General features: G+C 35.5%; 1 protein-coding gene across 6 annotated transcripts in view; it reads left to right on the forward strand.

Moving 5' to 3' along the window:
• LOC140148774 (uncharacterized protein ZK1073.1-like) overlaps positions 1-20,826 on the forward strand; it is a 97,783-nt gene that overhangs the window by 56,538 nt on the left and 20,419 nt on the right. For 4 of the 6 annotated variants that reach the window (XM_072170833.1, XM_072170834.1, XM_072170831.1 and 1 more), the window contains 5 exons: positions 8,528-8,551; positions 12,031-12,093; positions 13,152-13,221; positions 14,636-14,722; positions 16,339-16,416. In XM_072170833.1, the coding sequence (XP_072026934.1) occupies positions 8,528-8,551; positions 12,031-12,093; positions 13,152-13,221; positions 14,636-14,722; positions 16,339-16,416 (322 nt within the window). Of the gene's footprint in view, positions 1-919; positions 941-8,527; positions 8,552-12,030; positions 12,094-13,151; positions 13,222-14,635; positions 14,723-16,338; positions 16,417-20,826 lie in introns of all 6 variants that reach the window. The other 2 variants (XM_072170832.1, XM_072170835.1) reach the window with 2 other exon arrangements.

Consider the following 20,826-nt stretch of genomic DNA (forward strand, 5'->3'; position numbering starts at 1 on the left):
AACCTTCATTGTACTGAGCCCTCTATTTGATCAGTGTAGATATCATTAATTGTCTTAAATTGAAGAAAAAAGAATGTTACTAAATCAGAACTTATTTTTGATCAGTACTCTTACAAGTGATTCATCTTTAAATGAATCACCAGATTAAGGTCAATTTGATTAATACTGTAATCCTGTATGTACAGATCTGATTATAATGCAAGATCATCCTCACCGTGTAGGTCCCTCTTCTGTCCTTTTCCATGTCATCCAATTTTCCTGTTGCCTGTCTTGTTTCCAGCTCTTCTGGTTTCACTCACCATTCCTGACATCTCATTTGAACTCTGCATCTTACATTTATCTCATCTGATATCATATCTCCAGAAATGACATGTCATCTCATTTCTCATGCACTCATTTCACATGCTTCATCTTATCTCCCTCCACTCATCCCATCCCATCCATTTGACCTCTCATCTCATCACCACTCTTTCCTTCTTTTTTAACTGACCGTCTCATTCTTGCCCTCTGTTACAACACTGGTAAAATCTTAACCATTTATATTTTCAAAATTTCAATAATATATTAACCCTAACACCATAAGGGTGGTTTTGATAGGAGATGCCCTGTGTTGCCCACATACCCTCACCCGATGAGCCTAGACTATAGTAGTATTCAGTAGGGTTAGGATAAGCATATGTAGTAAACTGAAACAAAGAACAAACAGTATTAGGATTATCATCACATATATGTGCGATTGTACAGTATAAGATAATAATCACAATTTGACTGACTCCACAGTCAAACATTTCACAGGATATCTTCAAGATGGAACACTGTGTTTTCACCAAACTTGATTTTGTCTGTCTGTCTTGATAGATTTCACAATGATTTTTACCCAATGATTTCTTATTTGTCTCATGGTTGACATCCTACCCAGTCATCGAAGGTTGACAGGGAGGTACTGTGTTCTTTATTTTATGTTGTCGTTTCTCTTTTGCTGTGTTGATCATATATTTACTGAAGCTTGCAGTACATGTGCCATGTCTAGTTGTTTATGTTTCGATGTCAGATCGTAATAAAGGGCACAGTTGTATATACATGCCCTACAACTTGGCTTGCCTTGATGGAAGCGCCTGTGTGTGTATGCATTATGTTTCACCATCATAAACTAATGTTTGTCCACTAGTTTACCACACACATAATTGAATTTTATTTTAAGGATCTGAATAAAATCAAATTAAATCCCAATTTTGATTGAAATCAAGTTGTAAGTATTTAATACTGAAATTAACAGAAATATTGACAGGGTTTCTCTGCTCTCACTGCGATTTGTGATTTATGGTTCTAAATAAAACATATGGTACACCGTCAGAGAACAGTATTTTATTTATGATGTTCATTGTGTCATAATTATAAATAAATTAATAATGATTTCATATTTTGTATGGGTCTTGTTTCTTTCCTCTGTTACTCAAACTGATTATGAGAAGCATCCTTTTTATGTTTTAACATTTAAAAAAAGCAATTGTATGTGTTACTCAATGCATGGTCATTCAATCTGAAGTATTTTGTTTAAAATGCTATCAAGACACAAGTGAAAATCATGTTTGGCTGAAAAGTAGTGTTAAGTGTTTTGAGTCCAATGATGCGTTTCACTCACACATTTGTACTCATGTTGTGTAGGCTATACTATATGCAAGATTGAGATTCCTTCAACAAGTTATGCTCCTGGAGCTTTACAGAATAAATGCCATTAATGTACCACTTAAAGGTTAGCAAGAAGCTATGCTTCTGGAGCACTGCATGTGGAAGATATCTCAGATATTCTATATACTACAGGTAGCCTGGGAATGTTTGATAATGTGGAGCATGTACTAGTTGTAAGTGGTACAGTCACAGTCCAGAAGCAAACTACTGAAGCTTTTGATATTCCAGTGGCATCCTGTGTCTGCTAGTCCTAACTAACTGAAGTTGGTTTGTGGTTGACAAGAATAAACTATATATATATAGGCCTATGCTGCTTTTTCGGTAGTGCAGTCAGTTACGACAACACATCAAGGTAGCTTTTTTGCATGTGCCCCTTATCGACATCTTTAAATATGTGCATGTGTACATCAGTGCTTTGAGTGAACCCTGGCGTTTTGAATGTGTGCCCAATTGAAGTGGGCACTGATGTTACTGACTGCACTAGAGATACTGCACCTTTAGTAAGAAATATAGAGACTGTTAAACTATTTCATGAAAATTTTTGGTGAAAATTGAAATTTGGCAACATTTTGAAACATTGTTTAATTGGTAATACAAATAATCCATGTTTCACTGGGAAAATTGGGTAATTGTTTTGTTCAAAAATTTACAGTAACGGGTTGTTTTTAACTCATTATAAGCTTGTGCACATGATGATACCTTTTTGAGAGAAGAGAGCGAGAGAGAAAAAGAGGGATTTTTGTGATATTTGTCATCAGAACAGGATTTGTGTAGCTTGCAGTGGTATGTCACAAGAGATGCATTTTGGATTGTACAATTAGAATTGACTCAAACATTTGCCCAAACATCCCAGTTGTATTGCATTGTATCATCTGTTGAAACATTCATATTATGTTAACATCCAGATGTGATTTGTTACAAAAAATGGTTTATTTATAAAGCATTGCCAATTGTGTGCTTCGTTACATTTCCCTTGATATGATGACTGTGCCACATTTCATGTGCATGATTTTTAATCAATGAATGACTGTACATACACAATGTAGTACTTTAGCAGAAAGTTCCATTTGCAGACACCTTAGCTTGCCAGTCTCGGCTGGTTTTGTATAACATCTTGGGAATTTGTAATTTGCATAAAAAGCATTTTAGCTAATCAAATGAGCATTTTAGTTGTTCCTCTCCTTTTGAGTTTTTACAAATTCTTATGTTGAAGTACCTTAAAGGTTTTTGTTGGGACATATATCTCACGTTGATGTGGAAAGCAGGTCCTGCAAAAGAGTGTGTTATGATGCTATAGTGGAAGTGGGTTAGTCTAATTGGATCAGTTGAGGAGCTAAAAGAGATAGAGTATTATTTAAATTGAACATTGTCACATGGCTTACATTTATAAGCTTTTAAAAGCCTGCTTTGGTTTGACATCATTTCGGTAGTGTACATCATTCATTGGTTGATGATTATAATCTCAAATTCATCGGTAGATTTTAGCCAGTGAAAGTAAAAAGCGCAAGATGCACTTACCATAAGAAGTGATGTAGTTATGAAAGTCTGGGACCATGCAGGGGGATTGCCATTTACTAAGAAGATACTAAAATGTCTGAATGAGGACAGTAAAAAATTATGCAATTGTCTATTTCCGTATCTGAGAAACCAACGTGTGCTTCAAAATACCAACATTTTACCCCAGGTGCTTTCTAAATTCCCCATTTGTACAGGCCTCACTGGTGAGTAAAGCTAAAGGACATTGACAAATTTTAGTAGTACATAAAATAAGACTTGTTTAAAGTTATTATTAGTTAATGTTTTTGAAGAAGTTAATGATCATTATCCATGAAACACAACATAGTACCAACCATTGAGCAAATTTTTCCTCCTCGATTCATTAATATTAAAATTGACATAAGATTTCCAGTTATTGAAACTGACTGTTCAGGGAATGCATCGATTCTACAGTTATTAATGTACATTTGTAGGAATGAACTTCAATAATCAGTGTATGCATCCGTGTGCATATCTTGCTCTCTGTAAAAGTTGCAAGACACATATTATACTGATAGTTTCAAACCATTGACTGATTAATCATGCATTTTATGGTACAGAACAAATTTTATGAGAGACATGAACACAGATGACGCCTCAGATTGCTAATTGCACGCATTTTGAAAATGTCCATACCCGCATAAACATTTTTTATTATAAACATCAAATCCAGGGTACATACAGAGCTGTGTTTGTTGGCTTAATTAAACGGTATACTTTCAAAGACATGACGCATCTATTTAAAGACGTTGCCATATTATCCAAATCACATTTTGTAATTGGAAACATGTCATGCAAGTCTTGGATTGTTGTAAAATGATGGGGCCTATAAGGAGTAGCATGAATTCTGTTTGACCAATGACTGATATCTTAAAATGAAAAGGTGTTTTTTTTTTTTTTTTTTAATTTGAAGACCTATATGTACTTGCGAAGGTTTTTCTTTACCCCCAATATCAGGAGATTCATTTCAGGTACAGTGATGAAACTTGGCAGGGGGTAACAGGGCCAGAGGTTTTGAACCTGGTTAGATTTTCAGCACAAAATATGTTAATTAAGTAGCTGATTTGCATAATTGATGCATATAGGTTTTTCTTTTTTCCCAATAACTGGAGGTACAGTCATGTTACAGTTACAGTATGGGGTACAGTCATGCAACTTGGTAATTTCTTGTTTTTAATTTTGTTTTTGTTTTTATTGATTTTGTTTTTTACTAGTTAATTTTGCCCTATTGTGATGAAGTTTGGCGAGAGTAAATATCCATATGTTTACTTTGATTGCGGTTAGGTTAAGTAGATTTTCTTCAAACCTAGTGGAAATGTTGATGTTTGGGTACAACGCGACAGCCAGCTGGGGACAGCTGGTTACAACAAACCATTATTATTTTATGTGGATATAAACGGGAAAAACCCAGTGATAGAAGCCCTGGCAATGATCATGTTTTGCTGAATTTCATCTGGACAAGCTTGTGCATTCATTATGTTACTACTTTCAGCTTGGTTATTTTGTCCCAAATTACAGGAGAAAGTTTATCTGCAGGTATAAGGCTATGTATTGTGTATTCACCGGGTGGGTAGTGATGCGGAACCTTGTCAGATGGTATATTTACATTAACCGACTTTTCCCTGCGACATACTTCATTCCAGAGAAATACCAGATCAGTCGGTTTTAGTACTAGGCAACTTTTGAAATGATCTTGTGATTGAATGAAAACCTAAACCAAAGAGAGCACAGCATTTGAAAGAGCAAAAATGCTTCTTTGTGATAAAATAGTGTCAAATTTATATTTCAGTCAAGTGAGACATAAGTGATTCAGTATAATGAATATTCAATTGACTTCAGGTGAACATGATCTATCTTCAAAAACAACAAATACAACTTAAAAGTGGCAAATCCGAATTTTCCATTTGTTTATTTTGTGTTTGATTTTAAGTTATTGCTTTATCTGATGAGGAAACACATTGATGCGTTTATTCCAGAACAGTGATCTGCATTTGTTCATTTTGATACACATCAGTAAAATAAGAAGGAATGCGCTATTTCCTTTCATTTCAGATGAAAATTTGTTGCAATTGTTCTCATTGAATAGTTCGCCATTTAGTAAAAATAGCCCCACATGCAAGTAAGATTACTTTCAAGAAATTACCTTTAAGAAATGATGAAGCCATTGCTTTGAAAACTCAATTACTAGATCTAATTATAGCTCAAGCATAAAAGATATTATACAAAGCCTTTTACAAAAGCTCCTCTGTCGAATAAAAAAATGTAAATCGTCAACATTTTCTAATTAACATCAATTGTATTTAAATAATTGTGTCAGGTTATAGTAGCACCAATTGTATTTAAATAATTTGACCTATATCGTAGCATTGGGCCCGTTTATAATCAATACTTTTCATTTTTGATCAATAATTTTATTGTACAATTATGATGAATAAATATTGCTATCCTGGGGATTGCAATTAATTGTTGTTGCCCTTCAATGGAAATAATGTATTCATAGGACAGGACATTTAATAGTGCAAGGTTGCATCCTTGAACTGGTCAACTGGATGAGGCACATCTTATCTCAGTAGCTGAATGGGCTATTCCAGTTGAAATCCACACTACCCCTGGGGAAGATTTAGCTAAAGTCATCCACAGAGGGAGTATGAGATTTGAATAGAATAGACAGTTGGATAACTTCCATTTGAAATACTCACTCCCACTGTGGAAGATATAGGTAAAGCCATAATACAGGGGGAGTATGGATTTCAAAATGATTATCCCTGACCAATTACATTTGAAAAACATACTCCTTCTGTGTGGAAGATATTTCCAAAATCTTGCACAGGGTGAGTGTGGATTTCAACTGGAATAGCCCATTGTGAATTATTAAATAATGCATAGTTTATCTCTTGAACAGGTTGTGATACGAGTCTAATGACATCTTTATTGTAAATTAAACATATTCTTTTAAAACAATGATGATTCTTCGGCCCTATAACAAAGAGACATTTCAGCCACCAAAGATAGTTGAATTTGTGATCTAATATTTTCAATAGTTCACCAGAGGAAAGGTTTTGTTCCTGTAAAAATAAAAGCTAAAAGAGATGAGTTGTATGCTGCACACATTTCGATTTTTTTAGGCAATTGTACCACATTTTTGTTGTTGAAAAATCCAGTAAAATTTATATTTTTATGCCCCAAAATAAAAAGATTGAGGAACATAATTAACGCTATGTATTATGTATTCGCTGAGGTGTGCACTGATGTGGAACTTTGTCAGTTTCTATTGGCGTTGACCAGCTTTTCCTCCAGCATCTGATCCTACTTTGTGAAGGATAAATTCTAGAGAAACTAGCGGTCACCCGTCTTTCGCGGTCAGGGTCTTTCGCGGTTGGTAAATTTTATAAATTTTGTGTACATGTAAATGTTTTATTTAATGTGATTAATGGTATGAGAGGAGATGATCATTTAGAACTTAGAAGTATAATATTTAGTATCTTTTCCATATAAATCAATGGCTTGAAATTGCAATTAGATCATGTCTTGCCCCTGTGGGATGGATGCTGGTCGCTCTGATATTTAAGATTTTTATGCATTTGTTTCTACAGTACTTTTTAGCCCATTTTGGACAAATTTGTTGTACCTTTTAGCTCATTTTTTTTATTGTTTTCATCATTTTTCATCATTTTCATCCAAGTTTGTCCCCCACCTTGAAATGTACCTTCTGCCCCCACCTCCTGCAAAAGTCCTGGCTTCATCACTGAGCAGATGAACACAATTTAATTCACATCCCTCTTGGCCCCCTGTGGCCTGCTGGCTGATCTGATATTTTAGATTTCTATGCATTTGTTGTACTTTTTATTTGTTAGCCCATTTTGGATAAATTTGTCGTACTCTTTAGCCCATTTGTGACAATCCCCCCCAAGAAATTTGCCTTGGACCCCCCCTCTATCTCTCTCTCTCTGAAAAGTCCTGGCTACACCACTGTGCAGCTGAAACAATTTTATTCACATTTCCTTACACTCTATCATATAAAGTTATGATCATACCTGATCATACATTATGCTGATAACATTAAATATATAGCACTACCACAAAGCAGAGTAGGCCTCCCGGGTAGGCCTATCCATGGTGTGGTTTGGCAACCCTGATTAATTTGTCCTTCAAAAGTTTCACTTTAACTATAGGTTCTCCATAAGAACACAGAATACATGCTAATGTTGATCAATTAGTTGAATAAACAATAGATGTTAATTGAGTTTCTACTGTGTCATGTAATAGTTGCTTCTACTGTGTCATGTAATAGTTTAGACTACAGGCATAATATCCTCACACCGATGACAGGATAGAAGGCCTAATTCAGGCTATGTCAACATTAGTGTATTGTGTTGGCGTGAAAAGTTGTAGCATGCAGGTCCGCTGCCACTGCCTTTGCCCTGCCTTTGAAACTAATTAACATAATTTGACACCCTTAACGTAAACAAAAACAAAATTGGACGTTTTATTGGGGTGCGGACAACTTTACTCTACGCAACGCAAAAATCCGTTTTCCGAAATAATGTAAAATGTAGAAGTTTTTAGCCTTACCAATTCCCCAAACTCAGTAATTTATTATAGATACCGGAGGAAGGCCAGTCAGTATAGCAGGCAAATGCTAGAGGATAGCTTTTTCTTCTGGGCTTGAACCCTGCTATTCTGAGAAAGAATATAACATTGTTGTTGTTATCATTGCTCTGTATATTGAACAGTAAAATAGCCATGTAATAACGCTAGAGGGAAAATGAGAAGAAGAGCAATATATGGTTATATTTCATAAGTATGAATGATGTCCCTAGTAATATTGATATTTTTTCAGGATATTGAATTCATCAACCTTGACAAAAATAGTAATCATTTCTCTTTGTCTAGAGCAGTTATACAGTAACATGTATTTTGACCCATTAAAATCAATATTTTAATATCAATTTCTAACAGGTTTCCACCTTGGATGTGTGTTGTCAATTTATTGACCATTCTTATCTTACGTTTGTTTTTATGTCAATTAAATATCTGGTGCATTATCTGCTTATTTTTAAAATGTTTCCTGTGGTAGTGCGAATTGATATTGCTATGGGATTACTAGTTAGGAAGTGAAACGGACAGTTAAATCCACCTAATGTGTGTATGTTACTTGTAATTTAAGACAGAACAAAATAAACAAGTGGAAGTGCAATTTCCAGATTCAAAATTGGAGAACGCACCAACATAGGATTCGAACCCACCAGATACACAATTGATCATTTGTAATGCTTTTATGTTTTTTTCTTCGTTTACCTAGGGACCATAAAGGACACCATGTGAGGTATCTATGGATATATATTCACCTTGCTGTAGTGCCATTTTATTCACACAAATTGCAATACATTCCTGCTAACTGACGTTATTAACAGGGATCATGAGTACATACATGAAGTATTTCTTCTCTTTCTACCAAATGTTGTACCTTTGATTTGATTATAGCACTCAGCTGTTTGCTTTGCAACAAATAATGCCTGCGGTATATGTACACATAATGAAATATTTCCTAGGTACCGTGTGCAAATCAGGTTACATTTGAACTGTACTTCTTGTTTTCAATATTTTACTATTTCATATTTGCACTTCAGTTTTAATATTGCACTGATTTGAATATTTACACATTTGGTTTTCTGTGTTTTTGTTTGGCTAAGATATAGGCCCTAATGATAAACTGGCGACTCATATTTTGGAATTACATGTAACATTATTGCAGGGATCTAAAGCTGTAAAAACAAATAAAAATAACATGAAAGATGATTTCCTCTCATTGATTTATGTAAAGATTGATAGTGTAAACATACTGGGTGCTTTGAATATAAACAGACTCGCATCCAAAGGTCTTGCCCACTATGCTAACCCATAACGTAGATACGCATACTGTTGCCCTGGGACATTTTGTGTGTGCTATACTTAGTTCAACGTGAATTCTTATTGACCTGGTAGTGAGGGGAAAAAATTTGATTATAACAAAAATGAGTGACGCTTAAATAGCTGACAGGTTTTTATATTTAATCCGAGTTAATTCAATCAATATTTTATTGTAAATCAGGAACTAAGATTATGGAGACAAGCTTGTGATTTATCTGGGCACCGTAATATTTCAGTTATCTTTTTTTAACAACAAAAGAGGCCATAAATGTTTTAGTGTTGGAGCAGTTTGTCAGAAACAGGTGTATTGATGATTTTGCAATGTACAATATACGTGTAGTAGTGTCGGGTATTGAATATGCATCAAGACATCGGAAGCATGGAAATGCCAAGGTCATGATGAAATTGTATTTCATCCGAAAAGACAACTAGTGACCCAGATGGTTTAAGATTATAGAAGCTACTGTCATCATCTGTTTTGAACATTTTAAGAGGCAGAAATTTTCTGTTAGAGGGCTGTCAAAAGGATTGATATTAGATTTTGGTGGTCAATAAATCACACAAGATAGACTATTACACCTCATAAATATTCATGAAGTAATCATGCAAATTCATTGGTCAATTTACTAAAATTTGCAAGTAACTATTTCCCCTGTTGATTGTTTCCCTGCCTCGTTCTCAGACTCACAGTGAGGCAAAACAAATACTACATGGTTTATAATGGGGATTTCCCCTTAGTATTTGCTACGAGCCTATCAACTCGAACCTGTCGACAATACTTGAGTAAAATTGCCTCATGTCCCCTCTAACCATGTAGTATTTTGTATACTATTTATATTTAGCCATGTTGCTTACAATTATTATTACTAAACAGCATTTATTGAGCACTATATTAACAACTGTCAAAGCGCTTTACAAAAAACAGTAAAAAAGCAATTACAAGAATACTAATGATTGAGAGTGCTGTGGATTTTTCTCTCCTCTCTGTCTGACTACCCCAGTCTCTGTCTGCCCCTCTCCCCCTAATAATATATTATAAAATTGCATAAATGTAGCAATGATATTCAAGCAGCAAAAAGAAACATACAGCAGACTCAGCTACCTGCGAATGGTTAAAACTAAATAAAACAAGTCGTAGTAAAATTACAGTTTTTGATAATATTACTGGAACTCTTCTTAAAAGTAAAGTAAGGTAGGATGCATGTATTCCAGTAGGCCCCAATTAGTATGCCTAAAGTTTCCACCTGATAGCTACATAATACAACTACCACCAGGCCTCGAAATTCATGACTCCCATTGTCGGTGGTTCCCCTTTTAATCGCCGAGCTGCCCCAGTCTGCCCCCAAAAAAAAAAAAACATGCCCATTATGGTGCAGTTGGCCTTCTGCGCCATGTTCAATGGGAGCGTGTTTTCATTTTGGATTAATTGCTGTGCTCATATACAGCATCTGCACATGTACCTCATTGACCTGTAAACAGCCAAAATTTGCTTATCGGTTCAAAGGAATAAATGTTGTACGAGAACAACCAATTATAAAATGTATGATATACATACAACAGTGGTGGTCAAGGTGTTTCACATTCATTGAATTTTCACTCTTATCTAGTCAAATTGGCTTCAGTGCCCGGGCTTCAATATCAGTCGGTGTTTAAAATGCGGATGCAAATGTAATACTATAGAAAACAGATGTTTGGTCAGTGCTGCAATATGGCGACTTCCTTGACATGAAATGTAGAGGTCAATGCGATGGGGTAAAATGATATGACCAATATGTGCATATGAAATGCAAGTCATTTTCAAGAAATATCATGTGCAGTAAGCTTACTAAAATGTTAATTGACATTATCATATCTTATAAAGTGGCCTTTCATATGCTCGTGATGTGTTCTAGCTCAAAACTTGCTTGACCTTAATCCTTTTTTAAGAAATTGCTTATCCAAGTGACCTTGTGGACAAAATGGTGAATTTCGAGGCCTGCATCCCACAGCTTGAAAACTGATTCTTAGTTAGCAAAGTCTTGGGAAACATTCTCAGTTCCTAGCTTGAAGTCTCCACCTTGAATGAGACCTTATTTATAGTGGAATGAAGACAATATACAAAAAGTTCATCTGCTTGTATCTCTGCGTAGCTGAATTGACTCAGAAATTGAATGTAATCATTAGATGTGCATACAATGTTATGTTGTTTGGCATTACCATCAGCTGTAGTGTATATATCATTGCCATTTCATCCATGCATTTATCCATTCACCCATTTACATTACAGCAACAAATTCATTGTAATCCATGAAGAGATATATTGTCAGTGAAGCTCATCGGTGATGCTGGCTGCCTGTTAAATTTTGTATGAAATGTCTTGTTGAATGATATTTACTTTTTTCATGTTATGTAACAAGCTAGATTTATGATTGAAGCTGTCACAGAGTAGCAATGAAAGTATGTCCCACTCATTTGCAAGTGGATATGACTGTTAGCTTGAATGTTACATATACCACAGACACCCTATTTAATTTAGATAGTATATTTTCAGTAAAAAATAATATTACATAATTGAACTGTTGCAGCAGTTATGTGCTGTATTTGTAGGGTGTCCACTGGTTTGCATATTTTTCCGTTACTGTTATGCCCCACCTGCTCTGATCCTTTGATAATACCACAATGCGTTGCTGTGACATACACATATGATTGAAAATAATGTGTGAGCACAAATTTAACATTGGTTTGATACTTAAAATTTAAAATAATTCTATCATTAATTATGTTTTGTTAATGTGTGTTTAAATTTGGGAATGATAAGAGAATGTGTGATCACAAATTGATATACTAGAACATTGGTATATTTATAATAATTCTTGTCATTTATTTGTTGTTCTTGTGTGTTTTAATTGTGAACAGATACAATTACCCATCTATGCAACAACTGGCAGATGAAATCCCACAAATTCTTACTGAGCTTGGGTAAGTTGCACAAATGGTTATCTTCTTTCATAAGTTGTTAAAAAAATATAGCACAACAAAACCTACATGCCTATCCATGAGACAATGTTAACCATCCATTGCTTTTAAAATCTTGTTTCATTTGGTCAAACTGCATGGTAATGGTTGAACTAGAATTCATTAATTTGAAGTGAAATCAATTTAGTGATGCAATATAGAGGCATCTTGTGTGGTGATAAGTCTGAGTCCTGAATTGATCCTTTCTGTGGAAGGTCATTCTTAACCTAAGCTGATTAGATTAATGTGCATGTTTAATAAAACTGTACTCAAGTTAACTCAATGAGCAATGTGCTGGACTTGGTCCCAATGGTTTACTTGCGTGTGATAATTTGAGATGTCGTGATTCCTTACACCTTGGTCCTTACGGCCCATCTAACTACTCAAAATCATTTGAGGGAGGGTGATTTTGAAGAAAAGTTAGACTGACCTAAGCACCAAAGTGTAGGAATTGAGTTCTCTCACCTGATAAATAATTAAATGCTGCTTGTGTCAGCATAGCCTGCATATAATAACATCTCTGGATGCTTCTGAAGGGTTCATTGGGTTCTTTATTGGTGACTTTTGTGAGAGACCATGCTTTATAAATCTTATTCCACAAAACATTGGTTTTCTAATGCTAATAATAGCTAAGAATTAACCACTCAATTGTTCGCCACTGTAGTACCATACCAGAATATTGGTAAGAAGCCTACTTTTAATGCCGAGAAATATTTGTGGCTCTGTCTTCAAAGTCAAAATTCTGGGACGTCTTAAGTTAAATAAAGAACATAAATTCTTCATTGTGCAGAAGATACTATTCAGTAACAACTATTTCAGAAAATAATGAAAATAATCCAGCTCATTTTAAAAGAAAACAAGGTGACATCTTTATGTTATTTACCCAGTTGGCCACTTGGTGCATGTCATGAATTTTATTTGGAAAGAGAGTCACAACCCTCCATATATTTTGTGGAATAAATGTTGGTTTTACCTGTTCTTATTCTCAATTTGTTGATGTTTTTGTTTTGTTTACTTTACAGAATACCAGATGACAAGCAAATTCTAGGGTTTGGAGAGGGAGCTGGGGCCAATATTCTAGTCAGATATGCGGTGAGTATCACCACAGGTGGTATTGACGGTAGCTTTCAGAGAAGAACAGACCTCTCTTGTCCGTAGTGTGCGTAAACACAGAAGTAGGGTTCTGATACAATCATCCCGCAATCGTAACAACAGATCAGTAATCAGATTGACTGATTACGCATCGTTTGGCACATAGCGGTGCTCGTTAAGAGAACGCAAAGCCCCTGCCTAATGTCATTCATTAACAGGGCGCACATCGTCGTTGGGCAGGAAAAACCTCATATGTGTCATTGGCCCCTTAACATGCTTAAAGTAAAAGAGCAAGAGAGGTACGTTCTTCTCTGGAAGCTAGCGTAGTGTCTTAATTATACTCGAGGTCAAACAGATTATTGATATGAGATCAAAATGCAGTACTATTCACAATTAGATGATTAAATCATCAGCTCCATTGACAGGGCATTGGGTTTGTTTATCAAGTGTAGTAGGACCAAACTTGGGATGTACTATTATTCATGCTATTGAAATTATATAGCAATCCCTTTAGCGAGGAAGATGCTGATGAAGATATTGATGATAAAGTATGAAACTAACTTGCGAGTTGCTAATGTGCAGTTGTTTCAGTGTAATAGGACAAACACCCATTCAGTGAAAGTATGAAGATATGAAGAGGTAAGATCGAGCGGTAACGCCATGAGACACACAGACGTAACTCCATTTTTTGCAAAAAGATTTTGATATCAACATTTTCAGAAACATGAGCATTTTGCAATTAACACATCGAAGTAACTCCATTTAGCACCCCCATTGAAATCGGTGGCCAAAGAAACATAGACTTAACTACATAAATCAATTAGGACCATTATCTTTAAACTCTTCTCAGAAAGACCAAAATGGAGTTACGTCTTTGTGTCACTGACCCCTTGAGATATTCAAAAGCCAATAAATGCCATTTTCAAACTTTCTGCAACTGCCTATAATGCTAGCTTTTAATTGACACCATATTTAAAAAAATCCAATATATGTTTTTGAAATTATGATCAAAAATAGTACATATTTTCTGATCATGTTCTTTGTATTTGCCCATATCTCAAGTAAAAAAATGGATATATGTGTATTGTGTACATCCATATCAAAACGATGCACTTGTCGGCTGCTACATGTGTCTCTTTTTACATAAAATAGCTAGGAATAAATTCCAGACTCATTTTAAGAGGAGGGCACTTTAAATCATCCCCTCTGATATTTATTACTAATTATTATGTAAAAAAGAGACACTTGTAGCAGCCGACAAGTGCATCCTTTTGATATGGATGTACACATATTGAATTTTGCATCAAAATTCTTCATATGATGATGAAGACGATAACGATGATGATGACGACAATGCATGAATTAATATATTTTTATATGTATTTCTTATATGCACCTGTTTCTTCTCTAATAGGACAAAAGCAAGAGGCAAGTCATAGGTTTGGTATTGTTGGAATGTACTATGAGCACGGCTAGTTTTGCAGAATGGGGACAAGAAAAGGTAAAACCATGCAACTTAAGTGATATTTAAATAAATTGACTCTTATCGTTGCAAAGGATATTGTGAAAATTAACACATGCTTTGTAAAGAATCACTGCATGGATTTGAAATTGTTGTAATTTCATAGCTTAGTTGATGTTTTGATTTTGTCACCTTTAATTATCAGACATTTTGGTATCTTAAAGGTCCGTTCAGTTTCTGATGAGTGTCATGATAATTGCGTAAAAGGAAACGGGGTCACATGATTAAATTTTGCTTTTCAACCAGCGACATGGCAATATCTTGTGACCCAAATCAATCAACCTCATTTTGTATTTACATTATTCCTATCCTTAGTTATCAAATTTATATAATCATGGGAAAGAATGGTTGCGAGACCTGTATTACTGTTTAAGATGAATGGTTCAGATTTAAGAGGAATAAGTGCTGACCTGCCCAAGGTCACAAAAAGTGGCATGTTGGTACTTTGATGAATACTAGACAGACAAAACAAGCTATTATTTATAAAATATTGGATATTTATAGTAACTTTTATCAGTCATATTCTTGTGATGTTGCTATATGCAAAATATTATAGTGTCTGCTTATCTCTTGTTGAACAAAGTATATTTCAGGACAAATTCTTGTATAACACATTAATTGCAGCAAAGATTGGAGATAGCAATTTGACTTCAAACTTGATTGATCGCAACTTAGATTTGACACAGATTTTTGACTTATTTGTACGCAGTGCAGAATGATGATTTAAAGGCCAAGGTACAGATTTGAAGTGCATATAAATTATGCATTTTGATGCAAGATTAAAATTCATGTCATGCAGGACATAACCATCAAAATATTGGGCTACACATGTGGATTTGACTTCTGTGTCATGTGTATTTGGATACATGTGCGTGAATGATGTCTATATTCACGTACCAGGCATACTGGCATACTAGGTGTTTGTTACGTGCGCAGAATTAAAACCAAAGAACCCGGATTCCCTATACCCCCACATACAGTAGCGCCATCACCTATGGGGGAAAAATTTGGGGTATATAGGTCCTTGCTGACGGTGCACGGAAATGAACGAAAACAATTCTGAAGCGTAATATGTATCGCATGCAGGTCACATCAAATGTGTCTCGCAAGTGCGTCGGTATGCAATGTCGCGCTAACGTGATAACGATTGCCTCAAGCGAAACGAGTACCCCCAATTTTTGCTCCATGTGGATATCAAGATGGTGGTTGAGTCCGGCATCTCTGATTTTAATTCTGTTTATTTTAATATCAAATAATATTATATTATAATTTAACCTGTTTATAGCTGTTCCTACCATTTTTAATGAATCAGTCAAGTAAAGTTTGAAGTCAAGAATACAATGAAGAACTCTTGGTATGCATAACCAGGATTATATGTGATAACTGTTTATTGTTGAATGGCTCTCTCTGTATACGTGTGATCACACAGGTGGCATCATGGAACCTTTCTCACCATGGCATGAACATGCAGCGGCAGAGAAATACATTCTCTGGCATCACTTGGGAAATGTAAGTGTCCTCACCACAACTTTCTCTCTCATAAATTTCTATTCCACATGCATGACCATGGGTTGAATTGTATGTCACCATCACAGGTCGCGTCATGGAAACTCACCCATAGTGGGATGAATCCAGGTGCAGAGAAGTATATTCTTTGGCATCATTTGGGACATGTGAGTATGTCTGTGTGGCTGCATGAATGGAGAAGATGGATGGTACCAACTGAGCCCGCACATTGTTATTTTACCAACGATGTCATCACATGCACACAATTTACCTTTATTTACCCTGGCTTGAGTTTGATGCTGACCTCTTTGCTTTAACTTGTTGTGAATTTATGCTGTTTTTATAATTGCAATAGTAATTTTTTTCCAGTGTTGCAGTATGTTATTACAGATATACGCATAAATAGAGGGAGTGATGGAATAAGCATTTCTTAAGTTGGGTTTCAAGGACAATTATTATCTTTATAGTTAATTCAAGTGTGTAGAAACATGAGACAAAATTTTGTCTGTTTAGGCAGCAAAAAGAGGCTTTCGTGGTAAATTTTAACAACATTTTTATCAACATTTTGTTTGTAATACAATTCTGCTTAGAAGACCACACTTTTGGCTTATATTGAGTGTGAAATATTATCCAGACTAACTCAAAAAATTGATTCATTTTTCAAACAGCAATTGAGCCCAGATCAAAGTAATTCAAAACATTCAAATGCAATTAGCTTAAACATTTGATGTACAATTCAAACATTAAGTTGCTGAGCAGATATATCCCCAGCATGCAAAAGTGTTTCTTACCGTTATGTAGTGGCACCCAACAGCAATGTGTACCATCTATGAAAAGATTTTATATCTGTTCAATTGCAGTAACTTGAGAATCTTGTTTGCATTGTTTAAACTGTTTGAATTGATGTGTTGCTGGGATACTTATTTCCCTTCGCAACTTGAGTAATATTACTGATCACATAATCCAACACTGAAGCTATTCCAATTCCGATGATGTAGAGATGATAGCATCAACTCATTCTGTAGTAGCTCATATCTGATATGTCTATTGGACCATTCCAGTTGAAATGCCTTATGTAGGACACAATCTTAACCACCCACACAGGGGAGTGTAGATTTCAAATGGAGTCACCCATTCAGGTAACCCCTTTAAAATCCACACTCCCTTGTGGAAGATTAAGTTCATGTCTTCCATAGGAGATATATGGATTTCAACAGGAATAACCCATTCTCATATTTGACATTCATGTGTCCAAAAGCCAAAACTATGTCGCAGAGAACTTTCATTTTATTTAACGGTAGCCAGCTTGCAAATTTAATTGAAAGCAATTTAGGTGCCCATTGTCATTTTCAGATTGTCTGATTTAGCCTTCCTGTTTTCTTGTTGGGTGGTTGGGCAGACAGAAATAAACTGTTAATCTACTCACCCGATAAATCAGAACATTAATGAGATGATCAACTAGAAACTTTGTAGGGTGTGGTACAGGTAGGGTTAATGACACACTAAGGGGAACAGCACTGAAAAACCTGTGTGTGTATGTACTGTCTTTTTTCATGTCCACTTTCCCGGCCTAGTTTCTGTACACACTATTGAAATTGTGTGCAAAGGGGACAACATGACCAATAATAATCAGTTGTGGTGATCTATGGCTTTGTATCTTGTTATTTGCAACATATTATATTAAAGGCTCAGTCAGTGATAAGCTAAATTAGAAAATCATCAAATATCTGATTTGTGCATTTTTCTGAAGAGAATAGATGTGCCAACATACCTTGCAAGTGATAAGAGACATAATACGGGTAAATGTCACATTTTCGTCAATGTTGGAGAATGTGTCTGTGCCAGGCATGAGAATTTTTAGGATTTTGTTGTCCAAATTTATGAAATTTTTTAGCCCATTCTGAACCTTCTAAGCCTAAATTCACATGCTCTTTCAGGCTATTTTCAAAAAGCCCATTCTGTATGGATGCTATTGACTTTGTAGCTTGATACAATTGAATTGGGCTTCATATTTTCAACACTGCCGTTTTCTTCTTTCAATTTTGTTCATATGAAAAAATACAGAATAATAATTTTATTGACTTATCTTTCACTTCTAATCCAGTCCTAAATAAAAAATACTTTTATTGCTTTGCGGGGATCACCGGTAGCGCCTTTAATGAGCTAATTTACATACTTAGGCCACTATCTCATTTAATTCATCACCACAACACAACATTGTAATAATTGTGGTGAGGTAATAAAAGCAGAGGATTTCTAGTATTCGCTGCTGAATACTTGTGTGTTATATTAATCACATATGATGCATCTTATTGAGCGGATTTGCATATTTTCCAATATTCTATCAATCCACCCCATTGCTGAAACACACAATGTAATTCAAAAGATGGTAAGTGTTGGTGCTTTGCAGCTTGATTAGCTTACCAGTGTTTGTGGGCTAATATGCATGTTACTTTTAGGGCAGCATTTCCATCGGTCAGTTCCGTCATAACATAACACACCGATATATAGATTGACATAAAATTTGATAGGGGAGGGCTTGATTACACTAACATGGTGCCCACTTTTTCTTGTTTCAATATTTATGGGTTAATTTGCATGTTATTTCAGGCAAACATTTCCATCAGTTGATTTTTCTACCATAATGCACCAATATACATTGACACAAAATTTTATAGGGGAGGGTTTGATTACACTAACAGGGTGCCCGCTGTTTTGTCGGGAACACTTTTGCACAGGGTGCAATTCTTGTTATTGAGAGGACCACCTTAATGTATCCCTGTCAATCAATGTATGTGTGTTAAAGTTTTGGTAGACACTTGTGGTTGACATTTTTGTAATAATTGTGTTGCATGGAGGTGATATTAAGTCGGGCTAACAGTGGTTCAGTTTTCAAGTCTTAAAGTGATGTTATGCTAGCAAAGAACATGCATGTACTGTAATGTAAGATGATAATGGTGAAGTACACATCCATGAAATAAATAGAAATTAGAAAATCATGCCAATGTAAATATCTTGCAAACCTAAATTCTCCCTTCTCATGGAAGCAATACTTCTTATCTGCTGTTATTTTGATATGTGAGCATCAATTTACAGGAATATATTAAAAACTTAAATTGATTTTTGCCTGCTGGAACAATTTTGACAACATTTTGAGGTGGATAGGCAGAAAGATCCATGTAATGTCATAACAGACTGAGGCTGCAATAGAGGGGGATTCCGGGGACCAAAGCGCTCAACCCGTCCTAAGTCAGGGTGTGTTGCAGTAGACCGAGAGAACTGACAACATGATTTAGTAAAGAAACATCGAAGCAGATCAAGCAGCAGCCACACCCTCCCTGCTATGGTTTTCAATCTCTCACACAGAGCATGGGAATTGATTAGGTGGTCCAGTGGCAAACTTGGGATTGAGTAATGAAGAAATAATCTCATTTTATCATAGACCATGCTGATATGATTATGTTCAGACTTGAGGGTGACAACCTGATGGTATACAAATATTACATGGTTTATATCAGGGAAATAGGGCAAACTATTTTGCCTTGAGGTTCTTGCTAGGGGTCTGTCACCTGGAGGGTGAGGGAGGAGTGACAGCCCTGTAGCCAGTAACAAGGGATATGTAGCTTCATTATTTCCCTGATATAAACCATGTAGTATTTGTTTTATTATACAAAGCTTTGGCTATGGGGTTGTCATATAGATAGGGAAAAATTATTACACCTTGTATTGATGAGCAAACCATGCCACCTTATTGGTCTCTCCATGTGATAGTATACAAATATTGACTGCTATGCATGGTTAAAATTAGAGGCCCAAGGTGATCTCAAAACCATGCTATGACCTGAGTTGCAGCCGAGGGTCATAGCATCGTTTTGAGATCACCATGGGCCTTATAATTTTAACCGTGTCCCGAATATAAAGCAGTCAATATTTGTTTTATACCAAATGGATGTACGTGGTTGCGATTGCGCAGTTTGCATGAGACGCACATGACCGGTCAATAGTTTGGATCCATGACAGGTCAATAGTTCATTTTGATGAAATTCTCTCAAATACAAGGCAGTTAAAACAATACCCCAATTTTAACCAATCAGATGACAGGAATCTATATATGAGGGATATAATTTTTCCTATCTACATGATAACCCCATTCCCGAAGCCAAAGTTTTAAGTAATTTGCGGTTGACCAATTTAATGGTATGATTTGATCATGAATATTTATAACATTATAAATAAGCCTTAATACAAGTGCATATAAAGGAGCCATATTTGCCTGTGTACAAATCAAGTTACTAATAAGGAAACCATGAAGTCTTTAAGTGTGACAGATTGGGCTATTCCAATTGAAAACTATACACCCCCTGTGGAAGACATGACTGTAATCTCTCATACAGGGAGTGCAGATTTCAAATGGAGTAACCAACCAATTTGGTAACCCCATTTAAAATTCACACTCCCTGTGTAGGAGATTAAGGTCATATCTTCCATAGAGGGTGTATAGATTTTAACTGGAATAGCCCAATTGTAGATACTTTTTGAATGCAGAATCAGCACTTTGGGAATTGCATTTGTATATT

The sequence above is a fragment of the Amphiura filiformis genome, chromosome 3, assembly GCF_039555335.1.
Source record: "Amphiura filiformis chromosome 3, Afil_fr2py, whole genome shotgun sequence".
NCBI classification, from domain to species: domain Eukaryota; kingdom Metazoa; phylum Echinodermata; class Ophiuroidea; order Amphilepidida; family Amphiuridae; genus Amphiura; species Amphiura filiformis.